Source organism: Anticarsia gemmatalis, chromosome 14, assembly GCF_050436995.1.
Source record: "Anticarsia gemmatalis isolate Benzon Research Colony breed Stoneville strain chromosome 14, ilAntGemm2 primary, whole genome shotgun sequence".
In the NCBI taxonomy this organism is placed as follows: domain Eukaryota; kingdom Metazoa; phylum Arthropoda; class Insecta; order Lepidoptera; family Erebidae; genus Anticarsia; species Anticarsia gemmatalis.
The window spans coordinates 6,451,181-6,468,416 of NC_134758.1; the positions used below are offsets into that span (position 1 = coordinate 6,451,181).

At 40.2% G+C, this 17,236-nt stretch overlaps 3 protein-coding genes across 3 annotated transcripts; 2 read left to right on the forward strand and 1 right to left on the reverse strand.

Moving 5' to 3' along the window:
• The first annotated feature begins 2,863 nt into the window (after positions 1–2,863).
• On the forward strand, positions 2,864–3,657 carry LOC142978517 (uncharacterized). The gene has a single exon (XM_076122998.1). It carries the CDS (start codon positions 2,949–2,951, stop codon positions 3,546–3,548), a length of 600 nt encoding a protein of 199 aa, XP_075979113.1. The 5' UTR covers positions 2,864–2,948; the 3' UTR covers positions 3,549–3,657.
• A 4,899-nt stretch (positions 3,658–8,556) lies between these two features.
• LOC142978485 (uncharacterized) lies at positions 8,557–9,748 on the forward strand. The gene has a single exon (XM_076122957.1). It carries the CDS (start codon positions 8,647–8,649, stop codon positions 9,649–9,651), a length of 1,005 nt encoding a protein of 334 aa, XP_075979072.1. The 5' UTR covers positions 8,557–8,646; the 3' UTR covers positions 9,652–9,748.
• A 1,853-nt stretch (positions 9,749–11,601) lies between these two features.
• On the reverse strand, positions 11,602–16,737 carry LOC142978597 (uncharacterized). The gene is made up of 2 exons (XM_076123100.1): positions 15,952–16,737; positions 11,602–12,458 (listed from the first exon to the last, which is right to left on the reverse strand). Exons 1-2 carry the CDS (start codon positions 16,675–16,677, stop codon positions 11,688–11,690), a joined length of 1,497 nt encoding a protein of 498 aa, XP_075979215.1. The 5' UTR covers positions 16,678–16,737; the 3' UTR covers positions 11,602–11,687.
• Positions 16,738–17,236: the final 499 nt, after the last annotated feature.

The following is a 17,236-nucleotide window of genomic DNA, read 5'->3' on the forward strand; positions in this document are numbered from 1 at the left end:
TATTATATATATTTATAAAAAAATATTCATGTAAGTTGATCACGTGTGTGCTTACTACTTCCTTTTTTGTATCGGTCAGCCTTTCTCTCCGGTATGTTAAGACTGAATGTCAAGTTCGTTGCATTTATTAAGCTATGACACATTGCCGTTGAAATCATGAACACACGTGGACCAAGAACTTGTCTTAGGACTTGTAGGATAAAGTCACAACGTCCGACCTTATGTGTTTGAAGTTGCTTTCCTATCTGTTCAACTTATTAGGCTTCGGGTGTTAATAGAACATTACTAGAAAATAACTTTTATAACATCTATGCATACATAGATCACGCTTGTTACACCCAAAGATGTAGGCAGAGGTGTACGAAAAATACATGCATTCAGCCATAACAACAAGGTTATTCCCTTGTAGGGGATAGGGGCAAACTTATTGCCATCTATCGGGCTCATTACCAAACTTTGGACTACTATCGAAAATATTCTAATATTAACTAGAAAAGACTTATAGCCCTGCCTGACCCAGGAATCAGCACTTGCATTGTACCGCCTAGACCACAAGGGCAGCCAACTAAACTAGAACAGAAATATTCGTAATTTTTATTTTGTATCGTAGTATCCATAAATAAGGTAATTAATATTTTTGTTTTACAATTTTTACGCTCTGTTTGTCAACGTCCAGACTATAAAGTATTTGGTAAGCAGAAATGATATCAAATGAATAAGTACTTTTAAACATATTAGGATAGATTGTTCCGCGTAGCGTCGTGTTTGTCATATGAGTGATACAAGATAAACTGTAATGATGATAGATACAAATAAATTCAAAATTAATCTTGACTTTTTATAATTTACTAGCCCAAAATTCCTAAAACGATCCAAGAGAATTGCTCTATCTGTTGGGTAAAACCGTATGAAAATGCGTTTAGCAGATTTTCAGTTTGTGAAAAGGCATAGAGAAAGACAGAACTTTATTTTATGTTATGTAGTGACGATAATAGTTTTAGCGATTTTCCTTCTTAATCTGTTACACGCTTTAAATATGAGAAGCTCTTTAAATAAAGTTTTTAACAAAATAGCTTTGCGTATTTAACATTTGAGGCATTTATTTGTTTGTACAACACAAAAATAAATCAGCCATAAACTGGACCAAATAACATACGGACGCCATTACACAGCAGGTTTCTTCAACATTTATGCATATACAAATTAATTAATTAATTAAATTTTATCTTGTTTTAACGTGGTTATCTATTTTTTTATTAAGTTTTGTTAGTTCCGCGTCTACTTTGTTAGTAAACTGGTAATAAATAAACGACGCAACTAGCTATATTTATGATGGCTACTTATTGTGACCGGATTATACCACTAATATTATAAACTAGCTGACCCGCGCAACTTCGCTTGCGTCACCTAAGAGAATAGGTCAAAAATTTCCCCGTTTTTGCAACATTTTTCGTTGCTACTCCGCTCCTAATGACCGTAGCGTGATGTTATATAGCCTATAGCCTTCCTTGATAAATGGGCTATCTAACACTGAAAGAATTTTTCAAATCGGACCAGTAGTTCCTGAGATTAGCGCGTTCAAACAAACAAACTCTTCAGCTTTATAATATTAGTATAGATGCGAAAGTTTGTGAGTATGTATGGATGTTTGTTACTCTTTTACGCAAATACTTCTGAACCGTTTACGATGCAATTAGGTATTTAGGTAGCAGCAAGAGCCAGAATAATACATAGGCCTTTTATCCCGGAGTTGCTGAGGGATCCACATTTACACGGAAATAACGAGAATGGTTATGAGGGGTTTCCACGCGGGCGAAGTTGCGGGCGGCCTCTAGTACACATAGCACAAATAAATACGTCAAATACCATCGAAATGTTATAGTGACGTCATTGATACGACAACGTTTTACGCCGTTTGTAATTTATGCAATGGTTTCTTTGTGTAGCGTGATGGTGACGTTTGTTGTTTAGCGGACTTACTTTTAAGGGATTATTTGACGTCTTTGATGGATAATATTTATGAAAAAAATCAAAATACGAAAATCATGGGGTGAGACTTGGAGCCAACTCCAGCATAGTTGGAACAAAGGCTGGGTTGCTGTGATTGGGCTGACATTGGTGAATCGTGAAACAAAGCTTTCACCCTCGAACTCTCCTCTTGATTTCATTAACGACAATTTTCGGTTATTTGAGTGATTGAAATTCTCTTTATGTCATAGTACGTCACCACAAACGCGCAAACGAATCATAAAATAATTATATTCTGTAATTAGAAATATAATTATTTTAGCTTTGCATTCAGTTAAACGAAGTGAACTTTTTATTTTCCGTTTAATAAAAAAAAATGTAAATAATTCTATCGTCCCAACGTGATTTTTATGCTGTCAACATTTTAAAATAATACCTTTAACTAATTTATAGTTCATAAAAGATGTTCCACACAACATCGATTCATGATTTATTTGACTCCGCAATAATTCCAATAAACATATCTTAGGATTAAACTACTTGACACATGTCCACCTACCAATACCTCTTAATTGCGGATATAAAACGGATATCATTTGCCCTTGACGTAATAAGTATTTCTAGATCGCAACTAGTTTGTAATGTATTTTTTTTGCAATATGGTCGCGCGTTGTCGCCGCCATATCACCATCCCTAAATGTCAAACATCCATTGTCCACAATCTCCCGTCGCAGGCCTACATTAGGCGTAACTGTAGCAGCAAGTGCGACCTTTTATGAACAGCAGCTGATTTCGGCGACAACGACAAGGACGGCCACTTTAGTATTCCTTAACGCCCAAATAACACAGTGAGATACACTCATACATAGATTATTATCATACGTATAAATAGCGGGACGATTCTAAGTCGGTCATCAGTCTACCGAGCACGGTACGAAGTGATCGTCCTCATTCGAATCCCGACACAGACCTCGTTCAAAATGAAATCGTTGGTGGTGTTGTTCGCTCTTGTCGCCGCGGCCGCAGCCGCTCCTCACCTGGTCGCTTACTCAGTGCCCGCAGCGGTGTCTCATCAATCCCGTGTTGATGTGCACTCGTCTCCTGCAGTAGTATCTACAGTTCCTGTCGCCTCAGTGGTTGCCGAACCTGTGGTAGCTGCTCGCGCCGTGGTCGGACCTGCCGTCTACAGCGGTGGCTCCGCCGTGTCCCATCAGTCTCGTGTGGACGTACACTCGTCTCCCGCGGTGGTAGCTGCACCAGTAGCCACCGTCGTCGCTGAGCCCGTTGTCGCCGCGCGCACTGTCGTCGCCCCTGCCGTATACACTGGAGCGTCCGCCGTGTCTCACCAGTCCCGTGTGGATGTGCACAGTTCACCCGCCGTGGTCGCCAGCGTACCCGTGGTGGCCGAGCATGTAGTCGCCGCCCCCGCTGTAGTTGAGGCTCGCTCCCTGTACGCCGCTCCTGTTGCTACCGCCTACCACGGTGGTGCTTCAGTGTCTCACCAATCTCGCGTCGACGTGCACTCCTCACCTGCCGTGGTCTCCCATCAGGTTCTGGCGCCAACCTACACCGTCTGGTAAACGATAAGAGTGATTAGGATACGATGAATATATGTTAGATTATAAGTCACAGTTATATGTACATGGATGTATTTATATATTTTTTCGATTAAACGTTTTTATTTTTCCATTTGTTACTTTTATTGGTACTAGTATGTTTCTACCCGGACGTTATAAGCATTTCAAATTCAACACACGCTATGTAAAACTTATTGTTTGCACCCACACGCTACAGTACTGCATGTGAGTTAGTTCCTGATTTGACTACAATTTATTCATTTATTCATTTTCTACAGCGAATAATAGTATTTGTGGTTCCTTGGTAATTAAAAACATCTGCAGATATTGTATCTTGTATATGAGATATATTGACGAAAAATCAGAAAACGTACCTGAAATTTGTTGATTTCACTGAATCATTTTATCTATCTACTGTTTATCTAATTTCTATTACCCATTTATAGCTAGACAAGCCCTACCGAAATCAGTAATGAAAGGTCATATTAACGTAATAATATAAAATAGCAATCTATCTCTAATATTTGACAGATCGTCCTGACGGTAACCGCCAAGGAAATCCGTCAGGCGACGGGACCAGTTATACCATATTTTCATATTTTCAAGTATATTTGCCTATATTCTGATGAGAACTGTGAATTTGTGCTACGTACACGATCGTTAGGTTTGTGTAATCCGTGATCCGATTTTTAAACTTATAAGTATGTTATTTATAATTCGTACGCACCAAGGAACCATGTCATACATAAATGTATGAAATCAAGTCTAGACCGAAAACTGGCGTTAAGCCTAATCGTTAAATTTAGAATTACATTTTTAAGATTTAATGTATACTAAAATTATAAATGCGAAAGTTTGTCCGCCCGCAATTTACTGAATACATCGCAGAACCGATTTTGATGAAATGTAACATGGAGATAGTTTGAGACGCAACGTAAGCAACTTTTTATACACAGAAGCGAGACTACGTGGAACAACTAGTATAAATAAATACAAATGGTTCATTAGTGGAAGTTCTACATTCCGGAGTTCGGGTTAGATCCTTAATTGAGTTACAAAAGTCGAGCTTGTACTTGTTTCGGTAGTTATTTCGTGAAATCATAAATATCTCGTTCTATAAAATAGTAATTCCTCATTAATTTTACAAAACCATTTTATTGGTCCGAGGTTTACGATCAATACTTAGTAAACGTGCATGTATTTAAACTACCACCTGAATTATTTCCCTTTCCTATCTGAAATTACTTTTAGCCAGGTACAGCCGATCAATAAAAATAAAATGAATAGGTATTATACGTCATATAATATCAACCGTTTGTGGTAGTATATTACACTTCCGTCTCGAATTTTATTACTCAATTTTACTTTCAAACTTTAAGTTTAGGAACCATATTGATTACAAAGTAACGGGCGTCATTGATATTAAATGCAATTAGTTACTTTTCGTAATTTAAGTTTTAAATTAATGTATTTAGACAGCTCACACACGGATATGTGATTCGAAACTAAGCAGAGCTTGTTCTATAGAAACCAAACCACTGAAAAACATACCTACTTATATAGTTGTAAATACATACTTATATATGTTACGTCGAAGCTCAGAAAAAATACTCGTGCTCATCACACAAAAATTTATCCAGGGTAGGATTCGAACCCACTACACGCGGCGCTGCTATTGCGGCGAGGTGACCACAGTAGACACTGCGCCGAACGTGTAGTTAATAGATTCGTAAATCTTTTTTGCATGAGTACCTTATTCGATTAGGTCGGGGAAAAAGTCTTTTCGCATTGTAGTATGCATGAACTTGTAATAAAATCTCTTTGGTTTCAAGAATCACAAATGAGTACACGGTTCATTAGGTTTCTTTCAGTGACCTCGTGAGGTACCCAAGTATCGAGCTTTTATGTGTAGAGAAAATATTTTATTACAAGTCCATACATACTATAATGCGAAAAGACAAGACGGGGAAAACCCCGACCGAATATAAAAAAAACAAACTTGTGCTGTAGAGAGACAAACATATACATAGATCACAGTCACAAAAAAACGGACTCAAACTGTCAATAAGTAGATCTTACAGATAATTCTTCTGTGTGGAAAACGAACCTACGACATTCGGTGCACTGGCAGAGACATTACGCCACACGCACGTCACGAACTGTTACGAAAATCTCCCTTAAATTATGCATAGCTAGTCGGCTACTCCTTTCCATATAATGAGAATATGCTCTACTTGTTTTAAAACACTGGAGTATTTTTATATTCCCGTAATAAGAATTGTCTTAAGTAGATTTTGCTCAATTTCACTATAAGAATAATTTCATGAATAAATCTTGTGAGAACACTTTACCTACTATGTAAAGAATTCGTTATTTTATTGTTACCGACTTTGTAAGGATGATAGTTTTGCACCTTTTGACATTAAGATCAAATATATTCAAGCCACTGGGAGATTTTTTTTAACTTAACCCAATGTTTATTCTTTCTTGAACTGGGAATTATCCCAGTTCAAGAAAGAATAAAGACCTTCCATAAATGCGTATGCGAATTCTAATGAATTCGCATACGCATTTATCAGCGTCTCTGTGTTGCGTCTCAGCGTGATCGTGTATCTGTGTTGATCGGCGTAGATACTCATAAGGGTAAATAATATCTTGAATATATTATTTATATATTAACTGACCAGCTCATATAACGTTTGTAACTACAAAATAATTTCAAGAGTTCGATATGCATTACAAGAGTTTTGATAGTTAGAATTATATGAGTTTTTGATAATATTCAAAACCATATAAAATGAAAATCGAAATTTTTAGGATCCCTTCATCTATTTATATTCGTAAACTATAGTCCGATAACGTAGTAGAGAGCGATGCACGCAAGGTTCGCGGCTGGCGGAGGTACACAAAAGGTAGAATTAAGAACTACATGAACCGTAATGTTATGGATCTGACGATAGCATGTTTGATGCAGCTACTTTATTCCAGAAAACCCTCGACTAATTAGTGACAATCTAGATAAATCGAAAATACTAAGGCTTTCTACTAAATTGTAAGACTATAGATTCAAGTTAGTACAGTTGTACATATTTGCTCACGTGCTAAGAAACATGTGAATGAATGAACCTCGACTTAATTCAAGGCATATCGAAAAGCTCATCAAATCGTACAGCGTTCGTGATCTCACATGAACTTGAAATGCGTGCATGAGAACTTGTTATTACACAAGCGAGTATTTTGGTAATAATCAATACGATATTGTTTTTATTCTATTACAACTAGTCGCCCTGGGGCGTAATTTGTCATTCATAACTTAGTTATACGCCTATGTACGGTACTAGGAAGCTATTTCGCAAACTTCCGATTACATTAACAGAATTCTGATCTTTTGGTTGAGAATATCCTAACTTTTATAAGGAGCATTTTCTGTACACCATTCTAACCCCCGGTTTCTAAGGGTCATTTAGCGGTAGTCTATCTATTCAATAGTGTTTAAACTCTTATAAAAACGCAATTGAAAAGATAAACTACCGCTAAATGTATACAGAAACCGGGGGTAACTTGGATAAACCATAGGTAGTTAACAATATTGAAAGTGAACATGACTTATTGCAGTTACTTTATTTGCAGATTGTAAAAGCCCTATGGTATCTGTTGAAGGTTAAACGATTATTTATCCTTCCTACTTAGCTATGCTCAGATCCTGCTTTTTGAAAAACATGTGGTATAGGAATGAAAATCATAACTAACAATCTTCGAATTTGAACATTCCCTTATTTCCTAAATATGCGACTGTCAATGTCAGAATATAATGAATAGCTGCAATTCGATACAACAAGCTTGATGATAAGTTATATGCACTCAAATATTATTATTTAGGTACCTATACCATGCTTCTTTGTACATTTACGGAAGTCACAATAGGGTTTGCCTCGAGCCAATTTTGTTTACGTAATTTTCGTTAGCGCCACCTTTGATATTAACTTAGTCATTAGAATTTTAATAATGTTGGTATTACAAATAGGGAATATCGTGGTAGGCCTTTAATTAATAAACTAAATAGCCAGCATTGTTTGCGTATAGTTTATGAACTTACCTTGTAAAGCGAATATCCGTGTATGTAAAGGATAATGAAAGTAATAAAAAATTGGGTTAAACCCCATTTAAAAGTATTTATTATAAGTCTTTCCTTCCTTTTAAAATAGCGATATAGTACAATGTTTTTTAAAATAGGGAATAGCATTTACTAGGATCACGTTTTCTCCTATCGGAAGCAGACATCACTTAGTTTATGATGTCGTGTATTTTATGACCATTTTTTTCTTTAGGCCTTTCACGTAGAGCTGTGTTTTATACTTATCAAACGGCAATGTTGTTTAATTTGTACTACGATTTGCTATCTGATATAAATAATTGTATACAGTATAATAATTGGGGAAAGTGATGGATTATGTATTTTGTGTATCCTAACAAATTTTATTTACATATTAGAAGTAATTATTTAAATCTATACTAATATTATAAAGCTGAAGAGTTTGTTTGTTTGTTTGTTTGAACGCGCTAATCTCGGGAACTACTGGTCCGATTTGAAAAATTATTTCAGTGTTAGATAGCCCATTTATCGAGGAAGGCTATAGGCTATATATCATCACGCTACGACCAATAGGAGCAGAGTACCAGTGACAAATGTTACAAAAACGGGGAAAATTATGATTCTCTTAAGTGACGCAAGCGAAGTTGCGCGGGTCAGCTAGTCCATAATAAAAAAATATCGCAGAAGATTATGATTAGGTATAACCTTTCTCATCTTGAGATAACTGAGATACGCGTATGCCGTGTCGGAAGCATGATTAACTACTACGCAAAAGCTGCTTTAGTGCAAGGCTGATTACTTTCATAATGACACTTGACATTGCTGTTCGCCACCTAATATTATAATTTAAAATCTGTGAAATTATGAACTGTGTGTGTACGCGGCTTATATTTTGACCGCGGAGAGTATAAAAGAGTTCAATTGCGAGTGAAAAGTATCAGTCAGCCGTTACACGGTTTGAAGTGATCTTGTGTTTCGTCGAATCTCTCAACACAGACCACGTTTATAATGAATACGTTGGTGGTGTTCTTCGCTCTTGCCTCCGTGGCGTGCGGCTCTCTGGTGCCGCTGGCGCAGCCCGCGCACTACCCCGCGCTGGTGCTGGACCCGCACGGCCGCCCCCTCGACACCGCCGAGGTGATCAACGCGCGCGCCCTGCACCTGCAGGCTAAGGCTCTGGATGGACACTACGGACACGCTGCTGTCGTCGCTCCCCTCGCCCACTCCGTCGTCGCCCCCGTCGCCCACTCCGTGGCCGTTGCTCCCGCCGTGGTTGCCGCTCCCGCCGCTGTGTCCCACCAGTCCCGTGTGGATGTGATTAGCAGCCCAGCTGTTGTGAGCCATGCCATCGCTGCTCCAGTGCTCGCCCACTCTGCTCCCGTGTTCTCCAGTCTTGGATATGCTGCCCACGGTCACTACCTGCACAAGCGCTCTCTGGGTCACTACACCTACGCCGCACCCGCTGTGATCGCTGCGCCCGCCGCCGTGTCTCACCAGTCCCGTGTAGACGTCATCTCCAGCCCCGCCGTAGTATCCCACGCCGTGGCCGCGCCCGTCATCGCTCACGCCGCTCCCGTGGTCGCCGTGGCGCCCGCCGCCGTGTCCCACCAGTCCCGCGTTGATGTGCGCACCAGCCCCGCTGTGGTCGCTCACTCCGTGGTGGCTCCCATCGCCCACGCCGCTGTTGTGCCCGCTGCCTACTCCGCCCACTCTGCGTTGGTAGCTCCCGTGTATGGTGCTCATGCGTACGCTCACGGTGCTTACTCTCATCTGTTGAAGAAGCGATCCCTGGCTCACTTCGTGGCTCCCGTCGTCCACACTGTGCCCGCCGCTGTGTCCCACCAGTCCCGCGTTGATGTGATCTCCAAGCCCGCCGTGGTGGCTACGCACATCGCCCCCGCTGTGTACTCCGCGCCTGCTCTGTACGCCGCCCCTGCCGTGTCCCACATCGCCCCCATCGCTCACTCTGCCATCTGGACCTCTCCTTTCCACCTCAAGGCTGCCCACTGGTGAAGCGAAAATGAGATTCGACGAGTTTATACGTAGTTTTCGTTTTAATATTTTAGTATTGAAATGAATAGACAAGCAATAAAATAATATTTATATACAAGGTTGTAGTTTTATATTATTAACACAAACAGCGTTGTTTAGATAACGTTGCTCCCTGGATAATCTAGACCGTAAGTCGTAGAGTCACATAATAGAGTATGCAAACATTTTAGTCAATATTTATTGTAAACAGTAATTACTAATTAAAAATGAGGGTCATCTCATTTTTCATGCCTATGAAAATGAGAATTTTAATCAATAATCTAGTTTTTCTAATAACATCAGAAAATATTCGTCTGTTTGGTATGGGACTTCTTACAGATAGAAACTTACAAAGTAGCGCAAGGTCAACTGAAGGGACAACATTTAGAGACCTGTTCTACCACGATGGACCAACACTGTGAAGGCAGTCACGACGCTTACAAGAGGGATTATTTGAGGACTGACATTCTATGTCATGACAATCGTTCTGATAAGATTTATAGCATGACTAGAAATGTTTGTTTAGTCTATGTCTTAATATTTGTCTCAGCTTTGAATTACATTTATTAGTAACGGGCTTGAGTCCGCTATTGCTTTTTTCCCCAAGATAAAACAATCTCTAATAGGTCATGTAAATACAAGGATTTAACATCACTGTATGATATATTTATATTCGATGTTTGTAGGAGTCATGAACAAGTAAAACCACTTCTTTAGGAAAAAACTTTATTTTTATAAACAAATAGACATACTTATCTATATCACACGCTAAATTCAATCATTAGTACTACTTACTAGTTTGTGTAAATGCACAATTAGTAAGTAGTACTAATCTCCAAAACATTGAAAGATCCTTAACTATTTTAAAAGCGCTTTGTGGCAGATGGACATTGGCTTTATGTGTAAACGAACCAAACCCTGGTGAAGATGTTAGTCTATTCCTAATGTAGTTTGGACCGTGAACAATTACATTATATATCAATACTAAGTACGAACTTTTACTGAATAATGTTAGTAAATCCAAACATACTCAACAAATTGTTTAGCACTTAGAGTAATTTCGATGGTAAAATTACACTCAAATGAACTATTATGTTAGCCAAGGTGTTTGGATAGGCAAGGAAATAGTTAAATAAAATAATGACAGGCTGTTGGCCCATTGCCCAACTAAGAAGAACCAGTTTAAAACGGTTTATTTACAAACATCTACTCATACTATAGTTGTTTTCACTTTCCGTTTACGGTAGGTACATATAGTTGGTATAAGTTCTTTAGGTGCCAGTGTTTGTGTTGAAAATATTGTCTTTATACAAAAGTAACAGGTTTAAGGAAACATAACCTCTTAAATTAAAACGTTTTTTTTTTTAAATTAAATAGCGCACTTGGTGTGTAATTTATGAAATTAGCTAATCCTCTTATGAAGCAAGAACCATGGCTTCTGTAAGCTTATATTGCTTGCGATTACGTGGACCTTCGTAACAATAAAATCCCACGAATTAGGACTTAAGTATGTTACCTTTCGTCACTTGAGTTCGCTCTTGAGCTATTTTAGCAAATAATTAAGTTCCATTTTATGCGGTTATTAAAATGACAAATGTATGCAAGGACGGCGCACTACTTTAATTGCCTATTTTACAAGGTTGCCAGTTAAACAAATGACTATTATCTTATATGTAGACCATTTCGCATATTACAATCACAGTTACGAGTACAACTGCTGATTCATTCGATTTATTATTTAGTTAAAGGCGTTGCTTTGTAATGATAATGTATTTTTGCAACGAGTTCATTAAATTTAATTTAACTGAACGTTGGCATGCTGCAATTTTTTTTCTACTCCAGAATAAAGGAGTAACATTTGTGTCTATATTAGTAGAACCTTACCGACAATACTTTGCACAGAAGTGTTAAATAATAAAAATGAAATTTATGTTTTTCTTGTATTTATAAATATATTTTTTTTACATTTTTACATCATCTTAGGTTGATAGTCTTAGGTTGTTCGTCAGCTTCGCTGTTCACCAGGCGTGGGCGTATCCGTGGTGAGCAGAGTACAGAGGAGCGGCGTGGCCGATGGGAGCAACGGCGGCGTGGTTGATGTGAGCGAGGGGAGCGTGGTGGGCGAGGGGAGCGTGGTGGGCGACGGGCACTACGGCGGCGTGGGCGATGGGCGCCACCACGGAGTGAGCGACCACAGCGGGGCTGGAGTGCACATCAACGCGGGACTGGTGGGACACGGCGGAGGGCGCCACGGCGACCACGGGGGCGGCGTGAGCGATCACGGCGGGAGCGGCGTACGCGTGGTAGCCCAGGGAACGCTTGTGCAGGTAGTGACCGTGTCCAGCGTAGCCGAGACCGGCGTGAGCGATCAGCGGAGCAGAGTGGGCGAGCACGGGAGCAGCATGGGCGTAGACGGGAGCGGCGATGGCGTGGCTCACGACAGCGGGGCTGTGACGCACATCCACACGGGACTGGTGGGACACGGCGGCGGGAGCGGCAACCACGGCGGGAGCGACGGCCACGGAGTGCACGGAGTGGGCGACGGGGGCGACGACGGAGTGGGCGAGGGGAGCGACGACAGCAGCGTGTCCGTAGTGTCCATCCAGAGCCTTAGCCTGCAGGTGCAGGGCGCGCGCGTTGATCACCTCGGCGGTGTCGAGGGGGCGGCCGTGCGGGTCCAGCACCAGCGCGGGGTGGTGCGCGGGCTGAGCCGGCACGTAGGAGGCGCACGCCACGGCGCACAGAGCGAAGAACACCACCATCGGTTTCATGTTGAACGTGGTCTGTGTTTATTTCTGACGAACTAATTCACTTCAAACCGTAGACGGTCGACTGATAAATTAGAGGCGCACGCTGTTGTATTTATACTGACCGGATATAATTACAAGGTAAGGCAATTTTAGGCGTTACTAGATAGAACAATGTTAGATATCAATAATGTGACCTCGATGCTTATGACGGTCATAACATATGACCGGAGCGCAAACGGCTTCAAAGTGCATTCCTGATTGATTTATCAAATGGGCATTCCATAGAGGTTGATACAAGCTTGTGAATGCAATTGTGCAATGAGGGTTCAGTATTTTCTAAAACATACATTTAAAAACAATAAACAAACACAGTATCCAAACAAACGTTTTAACCAAGTTCTGATTTGTTAAAAAAATTCGCTCTTAAGAAAGTTCTTAATATGTCAGTAGTTGTAGTCAGTTGTAGTTGTTGTTTTGTAAAATGTATGAAAAATCTGTGCTGGTTAATATTAAATTGTGATAATTTTAATTGACATGATTCGTAATTAATTCTCCAGTAGATCTTATAATGACGCAAATATGATAACCAAATATCCAAGATAAGACGAAAGTTAAGTTAAGCTTTTTAACCTTCGTTTTTTTCTAACAGTAAAATAATCTACCTTTACGAAATGAAGCTTAAAGTAATGCTCGACACCATAAGGGAAAATGATGTTGGAACTAATACACTACCTTTAAACCCCCTTACGCACTAGCGGTTAACCGCGGGACCGGCTAACCGCGCGGTTACAGTTTAGTATGCAACCGCCTGACAATTAATAATGGTTTCATACTAAACGATTAAATTGATGGTACGTAAAAGGCGTTACTTGATATTCTGTGATAAGTCTAAGCCTGGGTAGATGTTATTTCATAGAGATTTGATTATTTCCCATAGTTTATTATCTCTCCTTAAACAGTTAAGACAGCGTGCATTTGATATGCAATTTCGTAGCTGCTGCTGTTGCTGTTGGTAAATTTTCAAAAAACTATGTTTACAGTAACTCGCTTAGTAGCCTGATATTGTTTTAAGGTCATCTCTATATCATATACGGTCAAGTAACCTACTGTGAAAAGCAGCAGAGTAGCAACTTTGTGAAGTTGCTAATCTGCGCAGATTTGCTGATCTTTTCAGTGGAAAGGATCCCATACTTCAACTGTGCTTAGTTTGGAATCATATGACTGTTTGTGAGTTGTCCAGATACGATTATTTTTTTATAAGTTCTTTATTATATTTTCTGACTCTGACTATGGGTAGTACCTATAAAGTTCCTAATTATAATTATGAGAGCTTATGTCTTTTTTCGTATCTCAAACTATTTTTGTACAGAATTTTAGGCAAATCGGTTTGGTGATTTAGCGATGAAGAGAAACAAATATATTTAATTTCTTTCACATTCTTATTATTATAAAGATAGATATTATTTATTTCATTTAATCATACTATACGGAGTACGTTTCGAATAGACAGGAACCTATTCAATGAAGAAACAATTACTTCGTAATAGCACACATTTCAAGTCGCAAGTACGTCACACCTTTCCCCGCGACCATGGCCACTTAAAAGCATTCGTCGGGTTATTATAATTAATTGTATCCTTAAAAGAGCAATTGAAACTACTCAGACACCAATATATCTATAACATATGATTATATGTAGACTAAAGACTATCTCTGTGGTCCATGCGGTCCATGTTGCCGCGAGTAGAGATCCTGGATAGGCCTTTATAATTGGTTCAAGTGTAGGTAACTGACGTATACTCGAAAAAAAAATTCGTCAAATATTGAAAATGCGCGTTATGACTTTCTTTATTTTGAGACGGAATAGGTGGTATCGTATAAGCATGCCTTAAATAGATGTACCATAGTTCCACCGATATCTATAGCGTATAGAATCGTCATACAAAACGAACAAAATTTCTTCGAATATTCGTTTTCGTTGAACGTAGTAGAGCTATTAGGTTTTTCCGGTTCGCTTTGGATCCCAGATAGCAGTCCGGCTGAAGCTTCAAGTTAAATAAGGTGTCTCATATGGTATTGCGTTTGTCTTTTATAATGTGGAACCAAACCTAATCGAATCTAATAGAATGTGCCAAATATCGAATCTCACAATCAAATAAGATCCGAAATCGAATGTTCTGATTAGACATCTATTTGTTAATTGCTAAGATTAAAACGAGAAGATAAAGATAAGAAAAAGATTCAACTAAATGCATAAAAGACAGTTCAGTTTTTTTCAACACAACCTTCGTACGTTTTTATATGTATTTTCTATAAAATACCTTAACTATACATCGTTATGAAAGTATTCTTTAATCATTAGGTTTTTATATTATTGTTAATATTGATTCTTATGCCGCGTCCGCACGTTTGGCACTTGCTGCAAACTCCAAACCTCTACAAACGTTTGGCTTGATTTAGGGAATCAAACATCGCTATCCACACGCTTGCGAGTGAGTTAGTATGTTCTGAAGTGGCAAGCATAACGGACGTGATGGATATTGAGGTTATATCAGCCATAACATTTGATTTAAGTTAATTTTATTAAAAAGAAATGAAAATAAACTACTAACGATCAATATTCTATAATATGCGATCATTTCAAAAGCCCTCGGCGTCGGAAGATTGGCTCAATATAGAAAGAGAATTAAGTCTGCTGGCCTCCAGTACACAAACCAAACTGAGCGCGCGCCAACATGTGGATGCGTCGCAAGCGCTTGCGGCAAATTTCCTTTGATTTGTGTCAAAAAACCGACACTCGATCGGAACGGCTACAAATGCTTGCAAACCTTCACAAACCATGGCAAGCACTCTCTCCACACGTTTGAATTTGTGTGCGCTTGTTGAGGTTTGGCAAGCGTGCGGACGCGGCATAATGGTATAAACACAAATATTTGTGATTGGAATAATGCCTCATAGTTTGAAGTTAATAAAAAAAAGCACTTCTATTAGTAAAGGCATTCACAACGAAAGCTTATTAACTTTAGATTTTGCAGCATTCAACTTTCATACTAATAATTCACCTAAAATATAGTAACCGTGTCTTGGCGGCTCCATAAATTGTCTTAATGATTTCATGTTTATTTATTTACTAATTTGTTAAGGAAGAATAAGTCAGGAGAGCTTTAGTTTCTGAGATAGGTCAATAGATCCTGTGGTACTAATCCGGTTTCTATTGTGTTTTCAGCGAAGCTTCTTGCAGGCTCTTTGGTTAAACTAACAAGAATATAATCATATGTAGTTAGAATTTTACATGCTTAACATACTTGTGAACGATTAGTTAGTTAGTTAAGATATACAGCAGGAAAGATCCAGAATTAATAACATCCCGAATCTTTAAGAATGAGAGGTAAAATCTAAGTAGGGATGGTCAAAATCAAAAGTGAAAGAATAAGTATGATTTTTGTTTTTTGTATTTCATAAATATTTTTTTTTACATTTTTACATCATCTTAGGTTGATAGTCTTAGGTTGTTCGTCAGCTTCGCTGTTCACCAGGCGTGGGCGTATCCGTGGTGAGCAGAGTACAGAGGAGCGGCGTGGCCGATGGGAGCAACGGCGGCGTGGTTGATGTGAGCGAGGGGAGCGTGGTAGGCGAGGGGAGCGTGGTGGGCGATGGGCGCCACCACGGAGTGAGCGACCACAGCGGGGCTGGAGTGCACATCAACGCGGGACTGGTGAGACACGGCGGCGGGCGCCACGGCGACCACGGGGGCGGCGTGAGCGATCACGGCGGGAGCGGCGTACGCGTGGTAGCCCAGGGAACGCTTGTGCAGGTAGTGACCGTGTCCGGCGTAGCCGAGACCGGCGTGAGCGATCAGGGGAGCGGAGTGGGCGAGCACGGGAGCAGCATGGGCGTAGACGGGAGCGGCGATGGCGTGGCTCACGACAGCGGGGCTGTGACGCACATCCACACGGGACTGGTGGGACACGGCGGCGGGAGCGGCAACCACGGCGGGAGCGACGGCCACGGAGTGCACGGAGTGGGCGACGGGGGCGACGACGGAGTGGGCGAGGGGAGCGACGACAGCAGCGTGTCCGTAGTGTCCATCCAGAGCCTTAGCCTGCAGGTGCAGGGCGCGCGCGTTGATCACCTCGGCGGTGTCGAGGGGGCGGCCGTGCGGGTCCAGCACCAGCGCGGGGTGGTGCGCGGGCTGAGCCGGCACGTAGGAGGCGCACGCCACGGCGCACAGAGCGAAGAACACCACCATCGGTTTCATGTTGAACGTGGTCTGTGTTTATTTCTGACGAACTAATTCACTTCAAACCGTAGACGGTCGACTGATAAATTAGAGGCGCACGCTGTTGTATTTATACTGACCGGATATAATTATTACAAGGTAAGGCAATTTTAGGCGTTACTAGATAGAACAATGATGTAGTGTGTATGCTGTAGTGTCAATGACTTTTTCGAACTACTTTTACGATTGGTTTAATATCCCTCATCGACCATTGACTATATGCCGGAATAAGTTAATCTGATTTTATCAGTTATTATTCATGTAAGTACTTTATAGTTAGTTTTTCATACGCATATACTATATAGATCGTAGGACATTCATAATGTTTCTCTATTGAGTTCCTATATAGTAATAACATTTCATTTCATTTTAGGTTTTTTGTGTTATGGCGAATTACATGGTTTTTGTCCTTCAGAAAACATCCGCACAAGTGCGGTCGAGTCCATATAAAAACTTATGCAAGGAGCTTCTTAAACAAAACACTTATTCAAGGACATTGGGATAAAAATACTATTTAGGCTTTTTTTAAAGTTTGAGT

Excerpts from the sequence above, each read along its gene's own strand:
- LOC142978517 (XM_076122998.1), top strand. The coding sequence starts at position 2,949 with ATGAAATCGTTGGTGGTGTTGTTCGCTCTTGTCGCCGCGGCCGCAGCC.
- LOC142978485 (XM_076122957.1), top strand. The coding sequence starts at position 8,647 with ATGAATACGTTGGTGGTGTTCTTCGCTCTTGCCTCCGTGGCGTGCGGC.
- LOC142978597 (XM_076123100.1), bottom strand. The coding sequence starts at position 16,677 with ATGAAACCGATGGTGGTGTTCTTCGCTCTGTGCGCCGTGGCGTGCGCC. Across the intron at positions 12,459-15,951 it reads ACGGATACGCCCACGCCTGG|ACACAGACCACGTTCAACAT; the intron begins TGAACAGCGAAG and ends CGTCAGAAATAA.